General features: G+C 39.3%; 2 protein-coding genes across 2 annotated transcripts in view; one reads left to right on the top strand and one right to left on the bottom strand.

The window, feature by feature from the left end:
• The window catches only part of LOC124154251 (G-protein coupled receptor moody), a 490152-nt gene that overhangs the window by 98661 nt on the left and 363618 nt on the right, over positions 1–27873 (top strand). The gene's annotated exons all lie outside the window — the stretch shown is intronic.
• LOC124154252 (jerky protein homolog-like) lies at positions 3369–9531 on the bottom strand. Its single transcript, XM_046527856.1, has 3 exons — positions 9296–9531; positions 3837–5358; positions 3369–3477 (listed from the first exon to the last, which is right to left on the bottom strand). The coding sequence occupies exons 1-2, from the start codon at positions 9485–9487 to the stop codon at positions 3856–3858; spliced, it is 1695 nt and encodes a 564-aa protein (XP_046383812.1). The 5' UTR covers positions 9488–9531; the 3' UTR covers positions 3369–3477; positions 3837–3855.

The following is a 27873-nucleotide window of genomic DNA, read 5'->3' on the forward strand; positions in this document are numbered from 1 at the left end:
AGTAAGTGTTATCAGTTGTTTCTGAGACCAAGTGCCTTCTGAAGGGGCTCTCTTTTTTATTGATTGCAATTAATTTGAGCAGAAAATATGTTCGAGCCGGCATGTTATTTTACCATTCCGCTGTCCATGCTGAAAAAAGTTTAGATATTCGAGTTCACTATAAATTATTCGAGGAAAATATCAAGTGCTCAAGGTAACAGCTAGATTAAAAAACTCGTTAAGAATGATAAAGTAGTATCTCCAAGGTTTTGGATGATATTACTTAAATGGAAATAGTGGCCAATTTCTGTACGTTATATTTCACATCTTCGGCTAACTTTTTCAATCCATATGTATTCGCTATAGTTCGGTAATTCCATCAAATGCTTATTCGTTACACAATTTGAAAATATCAATGACGAAAATAAGCATCAAGATAATTGGTAGAAATCGATACGCTTTCCCGATACGAATATTGTGAACGATAAGTTTGATTTTATTCTTTTCTCCGGATGACGTTCTGATTATGTATCGGTCGTATAACGCAAAATGTATTCCGTAGTTTTATTCCTACACAAAGAACTTCATCATCAATAAAATTTAATCGTATTATGAACGTCATTAATCAACCGACTTATCAGCAATACACCTTGTCGTTAATATGAATATATCTTTCGACGTATCTCGTGAAAATATCATGGGGTTTAGTGTATTCACTACATTATTGTTCTTAATGCCATAAATAATTATCGATTCTGAGGTTCTCACTGTGCGAAGAAAACTGCGGAATATTTCTTTTTACAATTAAGCGATCACATTTTTCTATTTTTTGCGCTCTCAGCGAGTATTGTGTGCGAACTTTTGCATGAATCCGTTTACACTTTATTTGCACGTGTATTTCGCACGGAGGATCTAGTAAAGAGGGTCAAGTAAGATACGGTAGGATTACTTAAAGGCCTAATTGGCTTGCGGAAGAGCACATTGTGTCTGGCCGAACTCGTGTAAGGGGTACCGTAGAAATCCAGGAGTAGGACCTCTAGGCCTCACCATTCGTAACGATGCGCGTAGCTGCCGTTCAATGTTGCCTTCTCCTAATGGGTACCACTCGTGTACTTATCGTATCTCGTTGGTCAGATCTCCCGCGTTTACTGTCCGGGCTCTTCCTTGGGTAACAAGTGCTACGGGAAATCTTAATGAGGAACTTGCATGGGTCGTAGATTGCATTAAAAACTATTTTGAATAAGTCAAATGGATACATTAGCTCGCAAAAATACCTTCAGTTTCTCCATTCAACATCAAAAGAAATAAAAAAATTGAATTTAAAATCGAGAAAAAATTCTCTGAGCCGACCACTGCGCGAAGACACCCGAGCGTTGCCGAGGCCAGACGTGACGTCATAGGTGCCTAAACAACCGTAGGGAGTTGGGCAATACGCTGAGCGCATGGTGTAAAATTTGTTTTGAGGGAGTATTTAGCCGCTCATCGTCACTTTATTTTGTTCTGTTATTCTTGGACAAGTTTTCCTATTGCTATTGTGCCTAGATTATTTCTTGGGATATTAATAATGCGGCATCGGGATGATGAAGTACAAGCGTTTCACTTCGTATATTTTAGTTATCAGAAAAATGGATGATAACATTGTCACTCGTTCGAAAAGTACACCTGAAATACATCTACATCTACATAATACCCCGCAAGCCGCCTAAAAGGCGTGTGTTATGGGGTGACACCAGCCTTTTTTTAGGACACCAAAAATTGATGCCACGGCCCTCATGGAATTTTTAAGACAAATTATTGCTATACGTCGGCGGCAAATCGAGATGTAATTAAGAAACTTGTAATACTGGAGGATAACGATCGTAAGCTGTGCTGTTGACATTAGAGTAAGCTGTGCTGTTGAATTTGGCAACGCCAAATTAGCGGAGAAGGTAGTCCTATCCGTCCTACGGTACGAATTCACAGCAAAACAGTCTGCACACAATCCACATGTGAGATCGCGAATCGGTTCCGCTGCTAACACACACACAAGCTACAACCTATTTCAATAATATAGGTAAATCCATAAACAATATACTACCATATATCATAAAAATATAGTGGGAAATAGGCAAATACTCTTATCAAAAACTGGATGTCACTGTCACATTCTTACATTCGTCACGTACAACTTACAATAACAGAACTCGTTATGATGAATACAACTATTTATTCACTGATTTAAATTAGCCCACGCATGTGACACAGGTCACTTTTCTCACTACTATTCGTTGAAATGATAGAATAACAAACTTCACATACAGTTTTGATCTTGATAGCGTGATCGTGAAATGTCATATCTGCGGTGAACAACGGAGATTAGCACGCCACTGACAATTTTTACACTACTGTTAGACATTTATCGATAGCGTAATAGCACTATTTACAATTTAATCACGATGGAACACTGATAACTCTTGGCCGATATTTTTCAACCTTGTCAAACTTTGTGCATTACAACCACCGGCACAGTGATTATTAGCAGTAGCTTAACGGGAGATGTCACGTTGAAAATAACACTATTTTCGCACAAAAATGTTCCTAGATGTCTCCAATCAGCGAGCAAAAGTTGCATTGACTGAAATCCACCCCATAATACGAGCACAGACAGTCCTAAACGACGAATTCTCCGGTACATACGAATAAACGGATGAAGTTATTGTATATAAAAGCTAAGCGGACATTAGTAAACATCAAAATCGTTCTAATTACATACTTAAATGAATGATATGCCGTCGATAACATCAACTTACAATTAACGTATCCCCCTTCCAATGGTCGTGGCTCAGACTCCTACAACGATGTTATTTAGGTATTAAAAATTTTTTTGGTTTAACTGCCTCAGTTTTATATTTTATGCCCTTACTCAGATATTAATATTATAAATAATGCAAAATATGAGGGCTTCCAAGCCTCTATCGTCGGATATTTATCTTTAAATATAAAATAATCAACACGTCTAACAAACGAAGCTCTCACAACTGCTGGCAACTATTACAAACAATCACAACAATCGCTTCGCGTGATGTTTAGGCACCTTTGACGTCATCGAGGCTTCGTCGGCAGTGGCTTGGGGGGTGAGGGAGTTTTTCCCGCGCTTTAAAATTCGTTATACAGTAGAAGATCGATAATCCGGAATGCGTGGGACCAGACCCTTTCCGGATTAAAGATATTTCCGGTAAATAGATCTGTTCCCTGGATGCAGGCAACACTGCAATACGGAAAATATTTTTTTCCGGAACGTGCATTGGCATCAACAGAAATGATGTATTGCTGAGTAAGGGATCAAGAAAAACTCAATAAAATTCATGATGAAAGGCGTGAGAATCTTGGATATTTATTGAATATATATTATGGTGAGAATCTTGGATATCTATTTGCCATCTGTGATTAAAAAAAGGTTCAAAACATTTGAAAATATTCTTCGTCCGTAAATCGCAGAGGTACTCTTGATAAGGCCAACTGTAAATGAAATAAATATGGCAAATAATATTTTTACAATCCGACTGGAATATCAACATTTTGCCTCTCCGTATTTTTCAACATGCAGCTATCGCAAATTCCATGTCGTTTTCACGACTACTAGCATACATTTATCGGTAATTATCAAATCCTCCGATCGGAGGTAATCCCACTTCGAGTACGTTACCGTAAATAACAATCGAATTTGAATGTTAATTCTTCAATTTAATATTAATAGTCGCAGCTAATCTTTTAAGGGCGGAAAACGCGAGTATTTTGGAAAATCTACTTGGCATTAACTTCATAAACAACGCGTTCCGTAGCGGCATGAATCCCGAAAAATTGAAAAAATTGCTTACCATTACGTCCATTGGATATTTATTTGCCATGGGTGGAGTGGCACGCAGTATCTGTGGCAGCAACATCCGCGCACTTGGTTGTTGGTGCGTTCTTCATGAGGTCGGTAAGTTTGACCTGTTTCCAGCGGCTGCGTCTCTCTTGTATTAAATTGTTTTTCAACCTATGCATGTGTAATACCTCCATATCGTTGGAAGAAGAGGGCCTCTGCTCCAAGTACTTTATGAGTTTTTCTGCATAAGTGATTGCGTCCGACGTAGTAATTTTCTCCTCATCAGAGCTGCAGTCACTGTCGGTCACGTCTTCATCAACTGTCAAACCCGTGACTGCATCCATTATCTCTCCATCGGTCAAGCTTTGGTACACTGGGGCATTATTGTCGCAGGCATTCCATTCTTTTAGATCTTCATCACTTATGTCGGCATCCAGCTCTTTCACAAAATTTATAAAATGAGAAACGGGATCATTCGACGGACCCTGGAAGCCATCAAATTCTGGTATGTCGTCAGTTTCCTCACAGCGGTTTTGAAAATCCGGCAGCAAATTACTCCAACATCTTTTCAAAACCTGGGGAGTAACCTTATCCCACGCTTCGGCAATACACCATACTGCATTTTTAAGGGTAAATTCCTTCTTAAATTCTTCATAGGAGAAAGCAGTGTCACGGTTGATGATATTTTTCATAACTTCACTTCGATAGTGACACTTAAGGCTATTTATTATCCCCTGATCAAGTGGCTGGATTAGAGCAGTACAGTTCGGCGGCAAAAAAGACACTATAACATTCTCCTCGACGAGAGTTTCTGCTGGAGGATGAGCAGGGCAGTTGTCCAACAACAATAAAATTTTTGCATTTTCAGGCAGTCCAAGAGCCTTGAAATTTTTTCGGACCTCTTTGACAAAGTTAGTATGAAACCATTCCTTAAATAATTCTTGCGTAATCCAAGCTCGCTTATTGGCTCTGTAAATCACAGGAAACTGGTGTATACCCTTAAATACGCGTGGTTTTGCACTTTTACCGATGACCATGAGCTTGCATTTATGGCTCCCGGCAGCATTGGAACAGGCTGCGATGGTGACCCTTTCCATTGATTCTTTCGCTCCGCTCGCAGTCTTTTCATCGCGGCAAACGAACGTATTTCGGGGAAGACAGCGCCAGAACAATCCAGTCTCGTCCATGTTGTAAATCTGATCCGGTGAAAGATTATGTTCATCCACCAACTTTGCCAGCTCATTGACGTAATCTTCCGCAGCATCGTGATCTGCTGACAGTTTTTCTCCGGTAACCTTCAGATATCGAATGCCATGGCGCTGTTTAAATTTTTGTAGCCACCCTGTCGTATATTCGCACGGTGACGTGATTTGTAATTCCTTGTGGAAATATTTAGCTTTTTCCATTATTATTCCTCCGGAAATTGGAACTCCTTCACTTCGTCGCTGCCGGAACCATTCGTATACCACCTTATCCACTTCATTGTTACTCGGCCCCCGTATATTTCTTCTTTTGGAAATTCCGGCCAACGAGTCAGAATCGAATGCCATGGCGCTGTTTAAATTTTTGTAGCCACCCTGTCGTATATTCGCACGGTGACGTGATTTGTAATTCCTTGTGGAAATATTTAGCTTTTTCCATTATTATTCCTCCGGAAATTGGAACTCCTTCACTTCGTCGCTGCCGGAACCATTCGTATACCACCTTAGGTGTCAGTCAGGTTGTCAGGTGACGCAGGCGGTTGGTGCGGCGGTACGGGGCACGAAGTGCTCCAGACTGCGGGTCGTGGCTCATGTCGGCGTCAATGATGCCACCTTCCGTGGATCTGAGGAAATTCTAGATTCCCTCCGGGATCTGAATTCCGAAGTGAAGCGGGTGGGTGGGACCATTGGAGTCGGCATTGAGCTTTCGATTTGTAGTCTTGTCCCGAGGATCGATCGTGGTTCTCTGGTTTGGAGCCGAGTGGAAGGCATAAACCAGAGGCTGCGTCGTTTCTGCACGGACATCGGAGCCTCCTTCGTGGACCTTAGGCCGGCAATCCGATCGTGTCGGATCCCTCTGAACCGTTCGGGAGTCCATTACACGGCCGAGTCGGCTAGTCGTGTAGCGAGTAGCATATTTGAGCACTGTAGGTCTTTTTTAGAGTAGAGAGTAGGGCAGAGTGTAGATATATTAGTGGGTTGAAAAATAAAGGGGTAAGTTCAAAACTTTTCACAGACAAAGATTCTTCCAGAAATGAGAATAGAGAAGTAGAGAGAAAAATCAGCGTTTCAGGTATTACATTTAAGCACGAGAAGCGTCAGTCGAGCAACACGTTCAAAGGCAGTCAAGGCTCAAGTCATTTTGATAGTGTGTCAATAAGACATGCATTTCCATTTATCAGCGGTATAGAGCCTGTGAATAGTCTATTCGACAAAAGCAAATCAGAATTATTCCCGAATCGCAATATTACTACTTCCGAAGTTTTAATCGTGGCTGTGGTTAATTGCCGTAGTTTAAGAAATAAGATTCCCGAATTCCACCATTTAATTCATAGTACGAAGTGTAACGTCATTTTTGGAACAGAAAGTTGGCTAACAGATGATGATTCAGACAATGAGATCTTCCCAAAATCGTTCACTGTTTATCGGAAAGATAGAATTAATCGAGTTGGGGGCGGAGTTTTTATAGCTGTAAAGAATTCAATCGTCAGCCAAGCGATAACCGTAACTGAGACCAGCGTTGAATCTGTGTGGTGTTTAATTAAATGTCCAAAATTCAAAACTATTTTATTATGTTCGTATTACAGACCACCTAACTCAGATATAACGTCAATGTTGGATTTTCAAAATCAAATAAACAGCGTAGCATCCAAGTATCCTGAAAGAAACTTGATTGTGGGTGGAGATTTCAACGTACCTTCTATAGATTGGGAGACTTATAGCTTCATTCCTGGTGGGAGGGATAAAGTGATCTGCGAGGCTTTATTACACACTTTCACATCTAATTCATTGTTTCAAATAGCATCCGCACCAAACAGAGGAGAAAATATTCTTGATTTATTAGCGACAAATATACCACATCAGGTAATAAACGTTGGCACTGTCGAAGGAATAAGTGACCATAGGGTAGTAACTGCAAAGTTTTCTCTAAATACCGCTGTAAACTTTAAAAAAGAGCGTAAAGTTTTCATTTTTAAAAGAGCTAATTTTGATGGGTTTAAGAGTCATATGAAAAATGCTTTCCCCGAGTTTCAAGAATCAGTATTAAAGTTAAATGTAGAGAATACTTGGAAAGCTTTTCTTTCGCTCGTAACTTCGGGAATAAATAGCTACATCCCTAGTAAAATAGTAAAAGAAGGCAGCGAACCGAGATGGTACGACGCGGAAGTGAGAAAATCATTGAGGCGACAGAGAGCGTGTCATGCTAAAATGAAAAAAGTCAGCACGGATTTATCCGCTAATGAACGCGAGCTAATAATTAAAAAATATAGGATGACTAAAGCTGCCACGAAGGAAGCGTTCAGGAATGCGTTCACGAATTTTAAAAGAAAAACACTAGTAGAGCAGTTACAGGATAACCCAAAAGCATTTTGGTCATATGTTAGGGAAGTTCAAGGTAAACGATCTACCGTATGTTCGCTGAGAAACGACAATGGAGATGTGTTGACAAGCAGTTACGATAAAGCCAATTTATTAAATTTCTACTTTAAGAGCGTGTTCACGGAGCCTTCCGAAAACTCACCCGAGACCGATGACAATCCCTGTCTACATAAGATGCCAGCTATTGACATTAGTACGCTCGGAATAGAAAATATATTGAAATCGCTTAGTCCAAATAAATCACCTGGTCCAGACGAAATCCCTTCTCGCGTATATAAAGAACTAGCCTCAGAACTTGCCCCCTACTTGCAGTTAATATTCAGTAAATCCATCAAGCAACACGAAGTACCTAATGACTGGAAAGTCGCTAATGTAACGCCTATATTTAAAAGTGGAGACAAGGAACAGCCATCTAATTACAGGCCGATATCTTTAACGTCCATCTCTTGCAAAGTCCTTGAACACATCGTAGTCAGCTCGGTAATGAAACACCTAGACGCGCAAAACTTATTAATGGGAAATCAACATGGATTCAGGAAAAGCAGATCGGGCGAAACTCAGTTAGCGCTTTTCGCCCACGATATTTTAGTCTCCGGGGAAGACAACATTCCAGTAGACGCGATTTTTCTTGATTTCAAAAAGGCATTTGATAAAGTACCCCACGGAAAGTTAATAATAAAACTGAAATCTTATGGTATAGACGAAGATGTCATTTCCTGGATTAGAGAATTTTTGAGCGACCGCGTCCAAAGAGTAGTATTAGACGGTGCAGTCTCCAATGAGGTTAGAGTGACTTCTGGCGTTCCTCAGGGTAGTGTCATTGGCCCACTCCTATTCCTTCTTTATATAAACGACATTGGCGAAGTAGTGCAGAGTAAGTTACGATTATTTGCAGACGACGCTGTAGTTTACAGAGAAATCCGTTCCAGCAAAGATATAGATGAACTAACGAATGACCTTGCTGCTATCCAAGCTTGGTGCGATGCTTGGCAGTTAGAATTAAATTTGGAAAAATGCGTCGTAATGAATTTCTGGAAGAAGAATAACTCCCTACAGCGTAACTATGTCATTCGGGGCACGCAGTTAAAGGCAGTTGAATCCGTGAAATATCTAGGGGTTAGACTCAATAATGATCTATCGTGGAATAAACATATTCGAGAAATAACCGGTCAAACTAATCGTAAAATGGGTTTTGTTAAAAGAATATTAGGAAAGTGCGACGACAAAGTGAGAGAAATTAGCTACTTTTCCCTCGTTAGACCACATTTGGAATACGCTGCCAGTGTTTGGGACCCTCATGAAAAAGGCTTAATAACAGAGTTAGAACGCGTGCAAAGAAGAGCTACCAGGTATGTGAAAGGTCGTTACGATAGTCTTGTTAGTGTAACTGACCTCTTACATAAACTCGGATGGGAATCTCTGTCGGACCGTAGATTGAAAAATAGACTAAACCTTTTAGATAAATTCAAGAGCAGTGTCTTTTCTGACGAAGTTAACCATATCTTGCGGACGCCAACGTACTACGGAAGATCAGATCATATAAATAAAATAAGAGAGATAGATTGCAGAACAGACAGATTCCGAATGTCATTTTTTCCACGATCAATAAGAGATTATAACGGCAGCAATAGAACGCGTAAATAGATTGCATGACTTGTAGTGTGGCCTACTAACCTATGTAAAACCTACTGCATGTTTCTGAATTTCTATTCTATATTCTATTTCTAACAGCATATAGTAGTATAGTTTGTTATTATACGGGACGTTTCTTGGACGGTGTGGTGTGCATGTGGGAGTCCAAATGCATGCTGCATGCTGGTGATTGATCACCCCCTGCCAAACACCCTAGAGGTGGCTCGCAGGGTAATTTGTAGATGTAGATGTAGATGTCAGACTCCGAAACGAACTGCAAAAGTTTTTCTCTCTGTCCCTTAATGTCATAAATGGTCGATTGCCCGACACCATACTCCTCACGAAGCTTTAACACACTAACACCTCGATCCAATTTTTTCAATAACTCCACTTTTTGTTGAAGGGAGAGAGTTTTCCTCTTTCTCTTGGATCCGATCGCTGCTTCCATGACCAATAGAGATGAAAATCAATCTATTGCAGGGTTATTCACTTAACGACACAAATTGCACAACGCTATCTGATGGCAAACGCCTTGTTACTGAAGCTGAAAAGAACTGACAACGAGACCCACGGAGTTACATTATGTTGCGAGAACTATTTCACGTGACCGACAAGGCGTGTCATTGGGACATTGTGAGTCATTTTTGACCTGCGGCGAATACAATGTCTTTGGGAGAAGGGTGGAGTGGTGCAGTCGACGTTTTCGACCAGTCCGCATGACTCATAGGGAGAGTCTTAGGGCCTCGCGGCGGGGGTCGCCCGCCCAACGACCAACTCGAGAATGCAATGCATGGTGGCCTTTCATTTTTCTCTTGGATTTAATTATCGCAATCTCAGGTTCAACCGCGGGTCATTAGGAAGGGTTAAATATGTTTTGAGAACATCTACTTGTGAAAAGGGATTGCCATATCCAATATTAAAACTACTAAAGGGCTCCCGCGATTGAAGCAACTGGTAATTTCGCTCGTAGATTTTCAAAAAAGGCAAATTTCTGATCGGAAAATAGTGCTTTCACCAGGGAATATGCCAGCTGAAAAAATGTGTTTTAAGCAATACGTTGATTCTCACTGCTGCAAAATGAGCGCATGCAGATTAAAGACGTCGATAGAATTCCTCTTCCTGACGGTCGGAGCTCATTGAGTGAAAAAGAAGGCAATCGTAAGAAAATAATCTTTTGCGCGAAATCACTACATCTAGGGATCCCGGATCACGAAATGAAATATTTTACAGAAAATAACGGCAACTTAGTTGACTATATCTCTTGGGATTAGCGAGAAGACAGCCAGGCTCTGAGACGGCGATTTAACCACTTAGATAGCCATATTTTCGGCGATGCAACTTAAAAAATAGAAATTTTGAAAAACTCCGGGAAAACCTTCCGTTGTTTAGATCATTCCGTTAAATAGATTTCCGGATTATCGATCTTCTACTGTATTTATCATTAAATATCTCGCGAAGGAAAACTCAGAAATACATGCGGTTTTCTTTGCTGTATTCAGAAAATAATTTTCTGTCCGCCTGTGAAATAAAAAAAATTCATGCAAGTTCCCCATTCTGCGTCGAAAGTTTTTGTGCTTCTCGAATGGTAATTCTGGACATTCGATAAAAGCTTCCTGGGATAGAGTATAAGATCAGGGATAGAGTTCCTGGGATAGAGTATAAGCCGAGAATCACTAAGGCGTTTTTAATATTGATGCAAACCCTGAATGAGAACCATTCACAGGCCCTCAGGATAAATAGGCCTTTTTTCAAACCGAGCAATATAATTTTTGCATTTAGTGATGATGTCACAAGGTAGGATGTTAGAGTATTTGCCACCTCCGTAGCGGTGGGATAACTTCCTATCCTCTCAACCCAATGGCCGCGGGTTCGAATCCCTTTTGGGTGATTTCTCCTGCAACAGAGGAGCATTGATATCCGTGATTACCTAAATTGGTTGGGCTTAGAAAAGGCATTGTACATTAATCAACTTTGTTATTAGCTCATCGCCTTCTCATTTATCGCGAGAGTAGGATCTTATCAGAGTGATGTGCGCGATAAAGTAAATCTTTTATATTCATTTGTGGAATAAAGTGGTCGCGTTGTCGGAGTAACGAGTTAAATTGTGATGTATAATTTGGGCGGTGTTCGTAAAAGTCAATTTTTCAACTGTTTAAAAAAAAATAATTAAAGTATATCTGGATGGTCTTAGGGTTCCAGGCTACTTAAAGCGCTGGAGGAATTTTTGAATAAATCTGATTTTACTTCGTGTACAACCAGTAATATTATTAGAATACTTTAAGCCCACTAAAAAAATCATTACTTTACCTGATGATTAAAGAATAACTCTCGAAACTATCAGTTTTTCAAAACAAGAAAAAATTATAGGGGAATTTGATAAGGTTCGTCTTTTTTGCAAACGATTTTGTGATTCAACATAATATAGTTTGAAGATAACAAAACTGAAAAAACTTTCAGAGGGCAAGATGCCATCATTAATGTGAATTCTAAGTCGTCGAAATCATGCTGTCGTATCATTCGATATCTCTGGCTGCGTATTTAATAAAACCGACGCTGAGAACTGCTGCTTTGGTCTATTCGCTATTGGAATACAGTAACAAAAATCAAGCCTAATTATGAAGTTAGAATTATCATGAAGTATTTTATTAATCGGAGGCTAATTGTTTAAATGTTTCTTTTTTCATTCTTAAAAATGATCATATTTGACTGCAGTCGCCTTGCATAGTCTTAAAGTCTATTCCTAAGGTCATGGTCTATTTCATTTATTTGAGCCTTCCTATGTTCCAATTAATCTGGCACCGACCCTGAACTGGGAAGGATATTTACTTTTTTGGAATCACCTTATGTGTACCTAACACTGCTTGCTCGTATGACAATGTAATTGTGCAGTTTTATTCAAAATAGTAGCATAATGTAGAGAATTTATATAATAGAAATATCCATGTATTTCTTCATTACACTTATGCTTTACCATACTATATCTAAGTCCCACAAACATAAATACAAAGAAGCGCTGGCCCAAGTACAAAATATTTTATGGGAAATATTTTGAAGGCGTCAACATTAATGTAGACGAATAAGTATTCTTTTTCTCCAAAAAAGCAGAGTCCCTTGATTCTTTATAGACGCCTCGTTGATCTTGTTAGCATTTCAATATTTACATGAAATCTCCGTTGGTTGAAAGAAATAGTTCAAAGATTAGTTAAATACTTTTAAGCTTAATAATAAATTTTGAAAATGTTTAATTATGGTGTATTTTTTATTGATGGTCGTATTCCATGGAAGGGTGAATGAACTTCCTTAATTCTACTTGAATTCGGCCATGAGATGTTGCAGAGTGCTTTTATGGAGTTTGCTAGAGTACTGGCACTGTTCGAAGTACTCCATTCGGATACCTAGGAAGTCATGTGGGATTTCTTGGTGTGTAGTCAGCTTTTATGTTCACCAGCGTGCATCCGTCCTTTATGAGGGCTTTCTATATCACATCGGTGAGAAGTGCACTGCAACTGCTGTTGCCGTTGAAATCACCTCAGTTTGATGGGTTAGGAAAACTTACTCCGTGTGCATTGCGTGCCTTGTTGGATGAACTTGCAAAGCGTACGAACGTATCTGCGCTCCTCCATACAATTACTCAAGGGTATTTCTTTAAATTCCGTAATCCTTCGAATGCTAAAGTTCAATGTAATTCTTGAGAGCCATAATTCAACCATGAATTCTTATTGCCCAGTTATTGTTTAATAACTTTTGGATGGGCCGTTTAAATTTGAGCTATTTGTAATATTATTTAATTGAGCGTAGTTGTTACCACTACGTAGAATTTTAAGTGATCACGTCGGAACTGATTTCGACAAATATCCATGAAATGCTGTATAAAAGACGGTCAAATATCGATACTTGTTTATCGAGTTGTTGGCAAAAGCTGTAAAATTTTATGATTGAATGCGATTGACAAAGACTGGAGAGTAAGAGAAGGTTGACTTTGGCGCAGGTTTGAAATTTGTTTATTAGGTTTGTGATTGAGAAAATGGAAGACGACTTTTTTTCCATTATGGTGATATTATTTTATGTCGCTATTCGGTACGTAGCTATCTCATGTACCACTGTTGTCTCTAACGGCGCTATTCATTCTTCTCAATTCATTCTTCATCTCCTTAAACAACTCCGTTCTTTCTCACTATGGTTGAGATCGGTCGCTTTTTTTTGCTGTTAGAATATGCACTGGTTGCGCATTTATTACATTTTCCTTGGATATTTCACTAATAAATAATTATACGTCTAGTGGATATTTTTTAAAATTTCGTCGACTTTCCAATAATTTCTACATCATCCTATTTTTCATGTATCAGGAGCTTTTCATCCAAATACGTTGACCATCTGCAGTTATCCAACCAATTTGAGTGGCCAAACAATATGATGTGTTTCATGTCAATATATATCTCATTATTTCGCATAATCTCGTTATTGTTTCGTTTCTTAAGGCCTCTATTGCTTCCGTTTATTATAGCTGCCCAATTGAACCTATTATGTTATACATTGCGTATTTATGTTGTTAGTAGATTATAACTTGGACCCATAAGTAATCACTGCGATAAAAAATGTGCTACCTGTGTTTAAAGAAACGGATAACTTTCTGCGCTGAAAGACTTGTCTGCACTGGTTGCGATTGGTAAAGTATCTCCAGGTACAAATTTTAATTAACGTATTTGGATGAATTGTTATTTTATGTCAGTATTCACAATGCACCTGTGGCATTTGTACCCCATGATATTACACGAACAAAAATGATCGTATTAAATCTTTATGTAGTGGAAGGAGCCCTCCATAGCAGTTCACACACTTTGTTTTCCCACTGATTCGCCTAAAATTTCATGTATTGCTTTCTCCCTGAATGATTAAAACCCAAATGTTGCTTTGAATGGGTGTGAGTGAAACTCTCTAAGCATTGGCGTAGCGAGGGAGGGGGCTGAACCCCTTACCCCCGAAATATTTGAACACAATTACTGTATTTCATTAAAGAAAAAAATATTTAAATATCATGAATTAAAAGATTTCTTTGTAAAATTAAGTTTTTTTCGATTATGAAATTCTTAAAATTAGTTTAAAACCCTCTACTTAGAACTCTGTTTTTTTTTAATTTCCACCCTTAGTTTTGGACGCCCCCTGAACGAAATTCCTGCCTCCAGCCCAGCTAAGACACAAGCGTGTACATTTAACACGTCCCGGACAGGGGTGAGGAGCAGTTGGTATCCCTGATCCACCTCGCATTTCGAGGATTTGGTGTCTGATTGCGGCGGTATTTGGGGTTGTCCGAATACTTCCTTCGGAAATAAATCCCGGGACGCTTCGAGCAGATGGCCAACGTTCTACCTGATGCATCACCATGCTCTTTCTCGCATATTGTATCGATATGCTACATTTAACTGATGAATTCTCACCGCACGGAATTTCATTGCTAAAAATAATTGATTATTATTAATATAGTATTCTACCGACTAAGGTAGGTTTCCATGGATTACTAAAGAAGCAGTCTGCGAGCCTCCCTTTCCTTCCAGCACTGCCCTCTTCAATTCTCTGTAAGGCCTACTTCCTTTTAATCTATCTAAAAATCCTACTATATTCCTTCCTCTCTCTCGCCTACCTAGTATTCTACCCTCTAACACTGTTTTCAATATCCCCTCCCCGCTAAGTACTCCCTCCATACATACCTTCTGTCTCCTCCGTATCTCATATAAAAGTTGCCTCTCCTCACCCACCATGTCCAGCACTTCGTTGTTCCTCCTCCTCTCCGTCCATTTCACCCTCTCCATTCGTCTTCATAACCACATCTCGAATGCCTCCAATCTTCTTTCGTCCTCCTTCCTGAAAATATTTATTGGCCGCATATAATCTTTTAGATGAACTTGCCCACCCCCCGCCGAGAATGCTTGGTATAGCACGCGTTTTATATAATAGTTTTATTTTTTTTAATGAAGTGAGCTTTACTTTCACTCATTCAAATAAAATTTTGGGTTGAATCACTGAATACTCTATTTTTGAGTAGAACTTGAGCGGCTGCGTGTAACCGACCTACTCTCTTATAGCAATATGAGATGAGCAAACAGTGTAAGACACCACGCACTCAATGCAGGCGAGGAGACGCGGGAAAGGAATAATTCGTAGGGGCAAGGGGAAACGTAGCAAAGACGTAGGAGCTGCGCGGTGGTTGGAATATTTTTTCGGCCCTCCTCATAGGAGGGGGAAGGGGAGAGATTACCAGGAAATTGTCCTCCCCTCTCCCTTCTCTCTGCATGTAACCATCATCTCCCTCAGTCTTCTAAAAAGTTTCGCATCTCTCCCTCTCCAATTTTTTTTTATTCTGCCGCGAAACCCCTTGTTGCGGGTAGGCACGCGGAAGATACCCTGACGTCGCCGGAGCTGACGTAATAATTCAAATCCTGCTCGTCCTTGACTTCTTTTTTGTTCGGAAAATCGGGGAACGGAAATAAGTGGTGATGACTGCGAAAAGTCTCTTCTTCGGCGGTGCGTGAGTGGTCCCGAAGAATGTTTGTGAGGGTTGATGCCAGCGTAAAGATTTTTAATGTAAGGAACGTTTTCAACCTATTTTAGTGATTTTTAAATATTTTTTGCACATCAAATAATGCTTTAAATGGGAGTATTTCATGTCTGAAAGCGGTGTTCGATTGGGAAATAATTATTTTTTCTTTTTCATACGTTTTCAAAGCATTTTGGGGTCACGTTTTAGAAACACCGCTCTTAAATGTGAAATCATTCGACGTAGATGTGGTTTGGATGTTAGGTTAAGTGAAATGCTGCCTATTCAGGAAATATATTTTCAATTGAACTATTTTTTTCTATTAAGTTGTGATAAAATTTTGTATTTCAAGTTCTACTGCATACAATTTCTTACAAGCGTTAATTTTGTTTCCACGCAGCTAATGTTTAGGAAAAATCGAAAAAAAAACCTGCACGCTTGGAGTTTACTGTGCATCACGTGCGAGTGTTTATGCTTAATTTTAAATAAGGGACGCATTAGTCGCGTACTCTAGCTTAGCAAAAAATGTTCCGAGACAGATTTATCGTCTAGCATAAAAAAATAGTGAAGTGAATTGAAGTTTAGGGGTAAACGGCTACACTTTAACCTTAAATAAGAATTATCTACAACCTTGCTGTTGTAAAGTTGTCACATGTCACACATTGAAGATATGAATACCATTCCAAGTCTTAAAATGGCTAGAGGTATAGTTTGCAAAGAACTTATGCATTGAGTTGCATTTTATAATTGAGATTTTACGATATAGAGAAGTCTGCGAGGATATCCGTGCTTTTTTTTTCAATTGCCTTGCTATATGTCCTACTTTTTACTCTAACTTCATATAAATCTCTGCAGGTTACCCCTTTTATCATGTCCAATTATCGCGAAGTCTCGCTGTCTGGCGGCAGAACTAATAACCACCCTCAAGTGATCTGAATGAGCATCTGCGTCAAAAAATGTCGCTCAAGACATCTGGCCCGTTGATGACATCATTATGATTTAATCCCTTATTCTAGAAGATAAAAAAATATCGGTATCGCTCTGGGAGGCTTGTGCAATCATGTGGGATGCATTCACCACTAATTTCAGAGACATTAATACTTACCCCCTACCTCGGGTGACTCTGTTTCATAATATATTTTTTAGGAAACTAATTTATAGCAATACTTATGCATGCAGTAGCGTTTGCGGCCAAGGGTGGATCCAGGATTTTATTCTGGGGGGATCACAAGGTTCTGACGGGCAAACAGTCTTCTCATATTTGATATTAAAAATAACATACAACAATTACTGCATGATATTTTCTTTCTCTTTATTTTAATAAGAAATTAATGAATATGAAATTAAATGAGTGAGGCTTCAAAACACACAAAACAAAACGAATGTAATGATAACCGCATTTAAAATGTTATCCATTTTTTAAGCGTTCGGGGGGGGGTTCGTTCACGTGTCCCCGTGCCTCCTCCCTCCCCCTAATTCCGCCTAGGTTTGCGACCATTACTAGTCTCTATTCATTGAAATATATCATAAATATATCATCTTATGATGTGGGGAAAAAGTTTCATTACGTTTTTGTGGTACTCTTCTCCATCATTGTTATGTGAATGTAATTCATGGTTTACCCTTGCAGTTCGATAAATGTGAGCTTCGTTCTTTGCATCACAACTTTGTCTTACGCATTGGCAATTTCGCGTGAGATATGATGGAGAAAATTGAAGATAGTTTCTGAGTGAGGAATACGATTGTTTACGAGGATGAATCACCTATTCCCCACAGGTTAATTTTTCACGTTTTACTTACGTGACACTATAAATATTATTTTGAAATTTTCAATATATTTAGGGAGAAACGAAATCGAGGGATCCAGGTTCGAATCCCGGTCAAGGCGAATGATTTTTCCTCTGTGTATTTTTCGCACAATTGGTGCATTGCGGGTGACTCCGTAAAAGTTATCACCGTGGCTAGTCCCGGTATACTTGAATAAATCTTAAAAATGTATTATACCTATACTTAAAAATATGAGGAAATATGTGCACTGAATCATTGCTACTTAACCTCGATGAATTTCGTATGTGATAAAAAGCAATTTTTATACCACGCGAGAAGAGTATTATTGATAAAAATAAAATAAAAAACTTTGTACTTTCCACACCATTTTAATATTTAGCGACCGGTTTTGACGTGTTCTACGTCATTTTCAAGATAGGCTGCTTGCAGTCTAGCTTGAAACTATTACTATCAGTCTAGCTAGACGTAGAACACGTCGAAACCGGTCGCTAAATACTAAAATTGTTGGAAAGTACAAACTGTTTTTATTTTATTTTATCAAGTATAACTTACACAAAATTAACTCGCCTACCATCTACTTCAAGACTATTATTATTTTAATCACGAAGTCGCGAACCTACCTCTATAAGCGGAAGTAATAGAGTTTGAAGAAGAGCAGGCTTGCTCTCATACCTTGGTACATAAAGAGCGATAAATAGCGAATAAACGGCTCGGAGATTTTAGCGGAGAGACAGCTTAAATCCCTTCCAACGCTCTCTTTTCGTCGACTTGGCCCTTTTATTCCAGACTTCTTGTTTTTTGCTCAGTAGTGGAAGTGGACGGCTGGCTCCGGACTCCTTACGCGTTACCGTAAAAACATCTGGTTCTTTCCGTACTCCTCGTCGGTGTTTTGCTCGAGCGGGCGTCCGGGAGTAAAAAAGTGAGAGGAAGGGATGGATAGTTGATATATCCAAGGTTTGAAGGGTTGAGACGGGCTCATGGTTTTCCCCCTTCGCTCTTTTACCCTCATTCGGCCGCAAACCCTCACATTACGTCGAGAATGAGGTGCACACCGAGGAGAAGTCGTGATAATAAACGTGGGTTCGATTTGGGTCAGGAGCACCGAAAAAATGGGTTATCGGCTGGAATGCTCCCCAATGTTTGTTATAATGTACCCTAGAGCTTTAGTGCTGCAGTCGATTAAGGGGGATCATTCGTGAGTCGTGTGATTGCATAGTCTATTTAACCCATTTCTGCCCACCAAAGCCATTTGGCTGAATCCTAACACTCTGAGTGTTTGAGGCTCTTGATGGAAACCCACACTCCTTTTTACTATCGAAATGTCAAAAATATGTTATTGTAGCTAGCATTAACTTAATCCACTTAATAGTTTATCGTTGAAGCCGTTCGTAAATCATTGACGGAAGGAGACGGGCCCCAAATGGAAATTCAATATGGACGCCTAATGTTTGTAAATTACGTGAAATGAAACCGGAATTATACTGGAAATGGCATTAGGCAGCGATTCTTCCGGGTTTCCTTCCGCGTTTATACATTTTACTGCACAATATTTCGGTAACGTTCCAGTTGGTATCTTCAGGTCCACTGAATATGGCAAAGTTCGCGTTGGTATCTTCAGGTCCATTGAAAAGAAACCCTGGGAATTTAAGCTGGAAACTTCAGTAGACCTGAAGAAGCCAACTGGAACGTTGGCGAAATATTGTCCGGTAAAATGGATAAACACGGAAGGAAACCCGGAAGAATCGCCGCCTGCCGTCATAATCTCCGCGGAGGCCTACTTGGAAACCGGAGGGGGATCGGGTTGGTGTGGTGGCTGTAGTGTTGGCGTCCCACCCCATGGACTCGGGTTCAAATCGCAACGGTGGCAGAGTATTTTCAGGGAATGTGTGATCCCCGCTGGAATTTTGAGTGGAGGACATTCCAAGCCGTCCGTCGGATGGGACGTTAAGCCGTGGTCCCCTAGGCACCTTTCGTTTTGAGCAGGCTATGCCAACGCCGGGTTTCTCTCCACATTTCCCTCCCATACCCTTTTCTCATGGCGCAGAAGACCTAAGATGTCGGTCGCCTCCTCCAAAATACCATATCATACTGATACCTACACTGCAAAAACGCTCAACAATCGCCCACCGAATCAAATCCGCTCATCTGGTAGCCCATGTATTCTTCAAGCTTGGAGGTGAGCGTTTATGCTCCGGACACTGTCAGTTGAGCGGATTCATATTGTTGGGTTACTGGATGAGCGGATTTGATTCGGTGGGCGATTGTTGAGCGTTTTTCCAGTGGAGGTATCGATACTAAATGTTTTCAAAATTGTCACTAGAACATTGGTGCATCTTTAATGACTACTCTTACTCTACCTTTCCTTACTACGCTGACGCTTTTAATAATCCGCATAGGTTTATATTACCGACAACTAGAAATAATGGTGCATCCATAAGTGAATTTTTTGTTTTCGAAAAGACTTTCTCCTACGAATGAACATGCACGAGGAAAAACAGCTTATTTTTCGCTCCATAGCGTTCATCAGGACATCCTAGCGAAGGGTCCCTGCATGTGACTGCGGTGAAAGATGGAAAGTTTTTCTCCCCTCTTGATTTTTTCACGACTACCTCTCTCTCTCTCTCTCTCTCCCTCTCTCTTTCCTTTGCGAACGTTTATTTTCCCATGACACAAGAAGAGAACGAAATTATGGAATTGCTTAATCCATCATTGTTTTGTTTGTCCTGTTTCCTCCTTCTCCCCTTCCTCTTATTCCCTCTTGGTCGTAAATAAAACACGCTGTCAGATGCCATTGGTTTCTGAAAAAAGGGGTCGCCCCCGTCTCCTTCCACAGTTCGATTACGGTCGCGCTTGAGAATACGGTCGAAGGAAGAGAGAAAAATTTCCGAGCTGTCCGAAGGAAGAAATTAAAAGGATTTTTTTCTTCCGGGGATCGCTTAATTTTCGGCTTCCCCATTCTCCCTCTGTCTTCCATGTCTGATACGCCTCCATGGCTTCAATTTGGAGCGACTCCTTAGGGAAAAAGCTAGCACTTATACTTAAAAAGAACGTATCATTCCATCTCAGCCGGTCGTGCTCTGCGTTTTATCGCGACGAAAGACTCATTTCAAACTAATGATGCAAACGTAAAATTTTCAAAAAAAAACGCAAACGTTGTAAATGAAAGGGTTGACCAAAATCTTATCGGGTTCGCCACCTGGTTAGATTCTTTGACCTTAAAAAGGTTTCCACGGTGCAAAACCTGGGAAGATTTTATCTATAATATTTGCTGGGAAATAACTATGGTCTTTTTTCAATAGAGTCGACCTTAGCCGATATTTGCCTATCTTTAAAAATAAGCATTTACATCGAAATGCCGAGGAAAGTTATCAAATTTGAGAAACCGCAAATATTGGCCATGATCTACTTTATATGCTCTTAAAATTTAAGATGATATCTAAACTTTGGAACGAGTTAAAAGTCACTAACAGAAGTTATAAGTCACTTGACTGGTCCAGCAGAAGGTATGCGTCATCATGAGCATACTTTTATCAAGGCTACAGGTGTCTACCACACCGGAGTTCGTTGAGTTATTCATCATTGACTTGACTCTTTATTGTAAAGCGAGTTTATAAGGCCTAAAATTTCTATTGTAATTGGTATCGTATGGCAATAATAAATATACGAAAATTGACAAAAGAATTGAAATGATAAATACACAGAAGTACTGGATTACATTAAAATATTTAATTCGACGTGTAATTCTTTGAAGATGCCTATCCTTGGAGAGATATGAGATGAGTTCATTGACACGTGAAAATGGAGTTGACATCTTGCTACTTTGTCTGGATGAGACTGTCCCAAAATTCGCCCATAAGGAAGATGACCTAGTGCTATATGACCAAAATATTAGTAAATTAGAAGCCCTTGCGTTTGAATTTTGGCCAAGTCAATTTGATCTAACGCGTTGGAACGTCCCCACACGTGAAAAATCTTGAAAATGACATCTGTGGGCCATACATACGTTTTTCTGCCATCATGTTGCACGATCAGGTCGTTTTTTTCTCTTGTCCTTAACACGTTCCTATTGCTGCACTCAGAAATGTTTTCGACGTCTTACATCTCTTGTCTTTTCTCAGGAAAGGACTTGGTGCCGCGTTTTTGTCCGTCTCCGAAAATTCCATCATATGGGCTGTCGACTCCGATAATGTGTCCTTGGTAAATCGTATAACATTCTGGAGGATGGTGGAATAGTTTCTATTAGAATGGCGCGACGGTCTTTCGTATTCCGCTTGCGTGAATTAATTCGTTTGTTGCTTCCTCCCCTTCCAGGAGTAGGCTCGATTTCTGGCTCGGTGGAGAGGATAAGGCATCTCTCGACGGGACGTGGGCGGAAGTGGAAAGTCACAAGTCTCGGGAAGTGTGAAAACACCACTTTTTTGCCGTTCTGTCCCTGTTTTAGCTGTTAGATCGGGATTGCGGAGGAGCGTGACACGTCAGACATTCTCGTGTAGCTTGCCAGATTACAACTTTAACATTTTATCAATCCCTTTAGTATTTGTTATATTTGCGCATTTAGTTTTAATCATAAAAAATTGTTTGTGTGCAACGCTCAAGAAACGCTTTTAATAATAATGAAAGCAATAATTCACAAAAAAAATGGCTTACCAGCACGAATTAATAGATACCAAAACCCCTCTAAATACCACCCCGAAGGTGCGCTTGAAAATAGTTCATATAAACTATATGGTATTGATACGGAGGCTTACGCGGTGATGAAATTCATAATTGTTTTTCTGTTTGATGAATACTACTTGACACGATTAAATGTATGTCAGAAGTAAAGTAAAATGACGCATCAATAAGTACTGGATTGAACTCAAAAAAAGTCATAAATATTTAATGTTTCTTGTAAATCGCTAAATATTTGAAGATGCAGGTCGTTGGAGAAGTAAAGAAAAGCTATATTCTGTTACCACATATGCTTGCTTTGATTAGAAAAATGTATACTTTGATCTTACGTCTCTGACTCACATTTTTCATGTCCTCATGAAAATTCCTGAAACATCAATTGTAAATACGTACGAACTTGATAATTACTTCTTGCGGCAGTTTCACCCTAAATTTCTTAAGATTTCATTTTTCTTAATCATCCTTGAAAATATCGGCCTCTTCTAATGCCAATCAAACTAAATTTCATTCCTACATTTCTACATGAAATTTTTTATATCAAAAACGTACCTTTGGAAGTTACATCGCGGCTTAAATACAGTTTTTTTTTTTATCCAACCCCGTTGTCGCTACTTCCAAGTGTAATATCTCTTGTGCTAAATGTGGGCTGAAAATTAATTTTTTCAGTCGTTTTTCCCTATCCCACACGCAGTCAACCCAACCGTGTGCATGCGTTCCGTGAGAGTGACAGGCGCAACAACGTTAAAGTTCGAGCGTTATTACGACTCACTTTCCCGCATTCCCCATCGCGAGATGACATTTCAGATAATCGCACGTCACTTGCACACAGCTTTACAGGTCCGGGGATGAGATCATGCCTTTTTCCCACTTCGCTCACATCAATTTCCTTTACTTACGGCGTGGCTTGTTAGAGTTTGGGACGCCATCTTGGAAGGGTATACCAACATGTTAAGGCCTGTTGAATAAAAACTTTTGGGCTATGTCGCCGCGTCAATTCTTGGGTGGCCCCAGTGTTTCAACGGGAAACGTTGGGGCTACCCAAGAATTGATGCGGCGGCATAGCCCAAAAGTTTTTTTTCAACATGACGAGCACCCACGTTTAATAAGTTTTAACGAAGAATTATGTTAAGGCCTGTTTACACGATACGTTAACACGTACGAGTTAATGTCTGTTTGAATGAGTGATTTTCATGGACCGGAACGGAACATGTACGAATGCATGGACCAAATTAGAACAGGTTCAATTTTCTGTGCATGAATTCGCACAAGTTGGGTGGTTACACGCTGCATTTTGGCGTTCATTCTCGCCTTCATACATTTAGACATTAACCCGTACGTGTTAATGTCTTAATATTAGTGAAATTAGACATTGAAATATTTCCACTGAGTTTTATTATGACACTATGCGTTTCGTCGTTTCAAACAACGCACTTGATAATGTTGTTTGTAACGACGAAACGCGTAGTGTCATAATAAAACTCAGTGGAAATATTGCAATGTCTAATTTTTATAATAATTTTTAAGTGTACTTTCTAATTAGAAAGATTGAAATACTGACTACTACATAAAAATGAATATACCTTAAGCTTTAGCGAAAAAATGAGTTGATTCCTACAAAATAAATGCGAAAAACTTTTTCTACTGCTATAAAAAAGTTACCTAATTTATTGAAAGGAATGGGAAAATGCTTTGCTCCAACATCCAAAATTCAAAATCACTTCGGTTAACACACAATTGCACGAGAAATTGGAAAATTTGGAATTTGAAGGGTTTCGTTCATCATTTGTTAAATATATTCCAAATTTCTCTCTTTTTTCATTGGTTTCGTGCCCAGGAGATGGCAAAACCTGCGTTAAGATGTCCCCCCGATGTGAAAAGAATTTACCCTGAACCGGAAATCGAACCACGGACCTTTGGTCCATCTATAGCATGTCTAATATCTATAACCGTGAGCCTCGGAATAAGTTTGATAAAAAAATATATTTAATAAACACTTCGTACAACTGGACCCAACGATAAATATATTCCTGCATACGCTATCTTCATGTTACACGTATTCCTCCTTTTCACACTATACCTAGTAATAAAGTAATTTTCTAAAAGCGAAACATAGTTAGGTATTTTTTTTAATGACGAAAGGTAACCCCTTTATGAGGCTATGGATGTGTGAAAAAGAATTGCTGTAAAATTATTGACGCCATATAAAGAGACAAGCTTTTCTTTTCTCACTATTTTATGGTCAACAAAATTTCACGACGAAATTACGATGCTATGGGATAATTTTTTGCAATCTCCAGCTTCGGAGTATCCGTTGCTTTCTTTCTCCTTCCGAAGAACATAGCAAGTTGAGACAGCGCCGAATAAGAAATTCAGACCCGGAAGCGAAATGGCTTGGGGGAAAAAAACTGAGGGGAAGAGGCAACAGCGAGTGGGATCTTCCTCCCGATCCTTATTTTTCGATAGCAGCAGACTTTTTAACGCCGAAAAATTCCTTCGCTTTTCGTCCTTTCGACTTTTTTACGTTATTTCTCTCTCTCTCTCTCCTTCTTTCTCGATCTGTCTCTTTCCTCACAGACCTTTTCCGCTTAGCTTCTTTCACTTTCACCGCGTCCTCTTCATCATTCTTCGACGTCAAATTGGTTTCAGGTTTTTTTCTCTGGTACCCTTTTCGCATCTAACTCTTCTTTTGTTCAGCTCCATTCTTTCTCCCGTACGTATTTGTCGCGGTAAAATCCCTCGCCTACTCGGAGCCAGTTGTCTTCGCCTACGATTTACCCCGAGTACCCGAATCCCTTTTTTTATACACCTAGTCCGTTCGATTATGAATCCTATCCCTTAGATATATCCTTACTTTCTTTCCTGTCGTAAAATTATATCGAGCCAATTTTTTTCTACTGGTCTTTCTTTCATTTTCACGATTATGGCTCCTAATATACTTCAGCTTGTTTAGGCAAAAGTGATGGATAATTTACATGAATTAAGCGTTGCATTCATTTTCAAAAAAGTTAGGCTAAAACATTTAGATGAATTAGACTTTTTGAGATCGTAAGGAGGAGATTACACTGATACACGAGGCTAACCTAATTTTCTAAAAAAATTTCAAATAAGTTCATCTTTACATATGTCCTCTACCGATTTCCGTGGAAAGGAGACTTTCCATGATGTAGTTCTTATAATGCTTTCTTAATTTTTCTCTTTACTCCAAATGCGATCTTACCTCTTGAAACATGTCGCTGTATAGAAAAAAATGTAGCTTACAATTAAAATGTAAATAAAATAATGTACACCCAGAAGTGCCTCCGAAGTAGCCCACCTATGTGTCGCTTGAGCCCCTCATAATTAACTATTGGCTTGCTAGTTCAACTCGTATTAAAGAGTAACTGAGAAAGTGACTTCTAAAATACTCGATGTGACTAGGCATTGAAGTATTAGTCTTCCTGTTACAACTTTTTCAACATATGGTTTTCAAGGTTTTAAAAATAACGTTATTTCACTTTATCCATCTCTTACTAGCCAAATAACTGGACCAAAAATGAAATGATGAGAAGGATTTTCAGTCGCTCAGAGTAGCCAGCTACCTTTCTACTCCCTTCCTTATCATAGGAGATTTCATCACAATTTCACGGATGTAACGCAAGAAAATCCCCGAAAACTCGCTTCATTCTGCCACAGAAATTATTTCAACCATTTGTCAAGTCGCAAGTTTTTAAAAAACTCACTTAAATTTAAATTAATATTCATTCCGGATGTTTTACTTAGTCTAGTTACCAACTTAAAAATATACAATGAAATAAATATTTAATGCCATTTGCTATCCAATTCCATGACTCCAGAGGTGGAAACCAGATGCTCTCGTAAACGAAATAATTTCTGTGGCAGAATGAAACGAGTTTTCGGGGATGTTCTTGCGTTACATCCGTGAAATTGTGATGAAATCTCCTATGATAAGGAAGGGAGTAGAAAGGTAGCTAGGTACTCTGAGCGACTGAAAATCCTTCTCATCATTTCATTTTTGCTCCAGTTATTTGGCTGGACAGTCCGCTGCGTCAGAAGGTTCGAAATGAACGTCAAGGGTGATATTGTGGCCGTGTCTCGTCCGTGGATATCATCTGTTTTCGCGCTACGTAAGCGTCGTTCTTGCGTGAAGCTGTAGCGTGCAATCCCCCGTGCCTCTTTTCGCCCTATATCGAGTTCAATCATTTTCCTCCTGTGTCCTGGCTGTTTCATTTCATGGTGATTTCATTTCAGTATGCGCCTTCGTCCGTGAGTTCCCGGTTGGAAGTTTAATTTCAGTGCTCTCATTTCGTGTGCTCCTACCTTTGCTCTTGCTTCTGGGTGGCTGACCAATGCACCTTCTTGCACGTAAAACAAAAACAACAACAAAAAAATCTTGCAATGTTTTAATGCGACAACGTGGTTGCTCTGCAAAGTCTAGTTTTAAGAATGATGTTTTTTCTCAGGAGATTGTGTGCTCGTTTATACAAATGAGAGTAACAGAGTTTTTTGTTAAAGCTACATGCGTGTCCTTTTATCGCCTTGGTAACAGATCCCAAGTTTATTAGGTCTATTTTTGCCAGCGTGTTCAATTGATCATGTTTTTATTTCGTAGTGCACCAGTGTAATCGTAAGCCGTAGTGTAATCATTTCTTGCTATTGTTATGTTTTATCATTTCATTTACCTGTCATAGGCCTCTAAGCAGAGGTACTTAAAAATTTCAATGGGATTACTTTAAGCTTTACCATGATATATTTGGTTAGGCGCTCAATTTAACTCTCTAAGTTTGGTTTTGGATTAATCTTCTCGAGTTCAAAGTACTATATTCATTTTTATCTCCTCATAACATTGTAATAATGATAGTCATCAAGAAAACATACGGTGGTCGGTCATATTTATTTCTAAACATTAAAATTTCGGTGGATAATCTCGGTCGCAGAAGCGCGCCTCGTTTGGTAACTGAGAATGATGTAGTGCTGTTTTAGTTACGAAATTATAGACAAAATTCAGTTATAGAAGTACCTTCATTGCTGTTTCATAGTGTTTTAAATTGTTGTTTTAGCTGCTGTTTCAAACGAATTCCGACTATGGCAATAGAATTCATCTGACATTATGATTGTCTACAATTACACAAAAACAGGGCTCATGTACAAAGCATTGTTCAGTGTTTGAATCATTTTGCAGGGGCAAACAGTGAGGGAAATGTTTAGCTCTAATGTGTCGGAAAAATGGAATAAGGTTAAAACTTTAATGGACGCTATGCATCTGTGTGCACCCTTTCAATTCAATAACGATTATTAGTGGTTGCGCCAGGAGTGTCATGATTACGAGCCAATATTTTGTTATTATCACGCAATTATCCCTTTTTCTCATGGCAAACATAATGGATTCTCGTAGGATTATATTGCGTGTACTTTTTTGCTTGTAAAGTTTAATCTGCTATCAAGCAGATAGGCTTTTCCAATGGCAAAGAAGAGCGAATTTCTATCCATATCGTGTAGCGTGCATTGGTGTTACCTTCTCATTTCTATCATATTTATTTTGAAGGTACCTATGAAACCATTGCAGTTATAACTTTATGTTGCGCAACATAAAATTCGCTTTATAGATTTGGTTACCTCCGGTTCCCTCTGTGCTCACCAAAAAGCGGGGAAAGAAATTTCCAGTATCGGCGATATCGAATTTTCGTTAATGTCCGATCTTTGGGCTTGGAAAGGGGGTTGGAAAATTTTAATGGAATCGGTGATGTTGTCACCTCCTTCAAAATTTGTTTAGGCTAGCAGAAAATGTTAATTTTAATAATACATTCTGCGTCACCAGGAAAATTGAAATAAATTATTGGAAATTC

This window comes from Ischnura elegans, chromosome 2 (genome assembly GCF_921293095.1).
Source record: "Ischnura elegans chromosome 2, ioIscEleg1.1, whole genome shotgun sequence".
Lineage (NCBI taxonomy): Eukaryota > Metazoa > Arthropoda > Insecta > Odonata > Coenagrionidae > Ischnura > Ischnura elegans.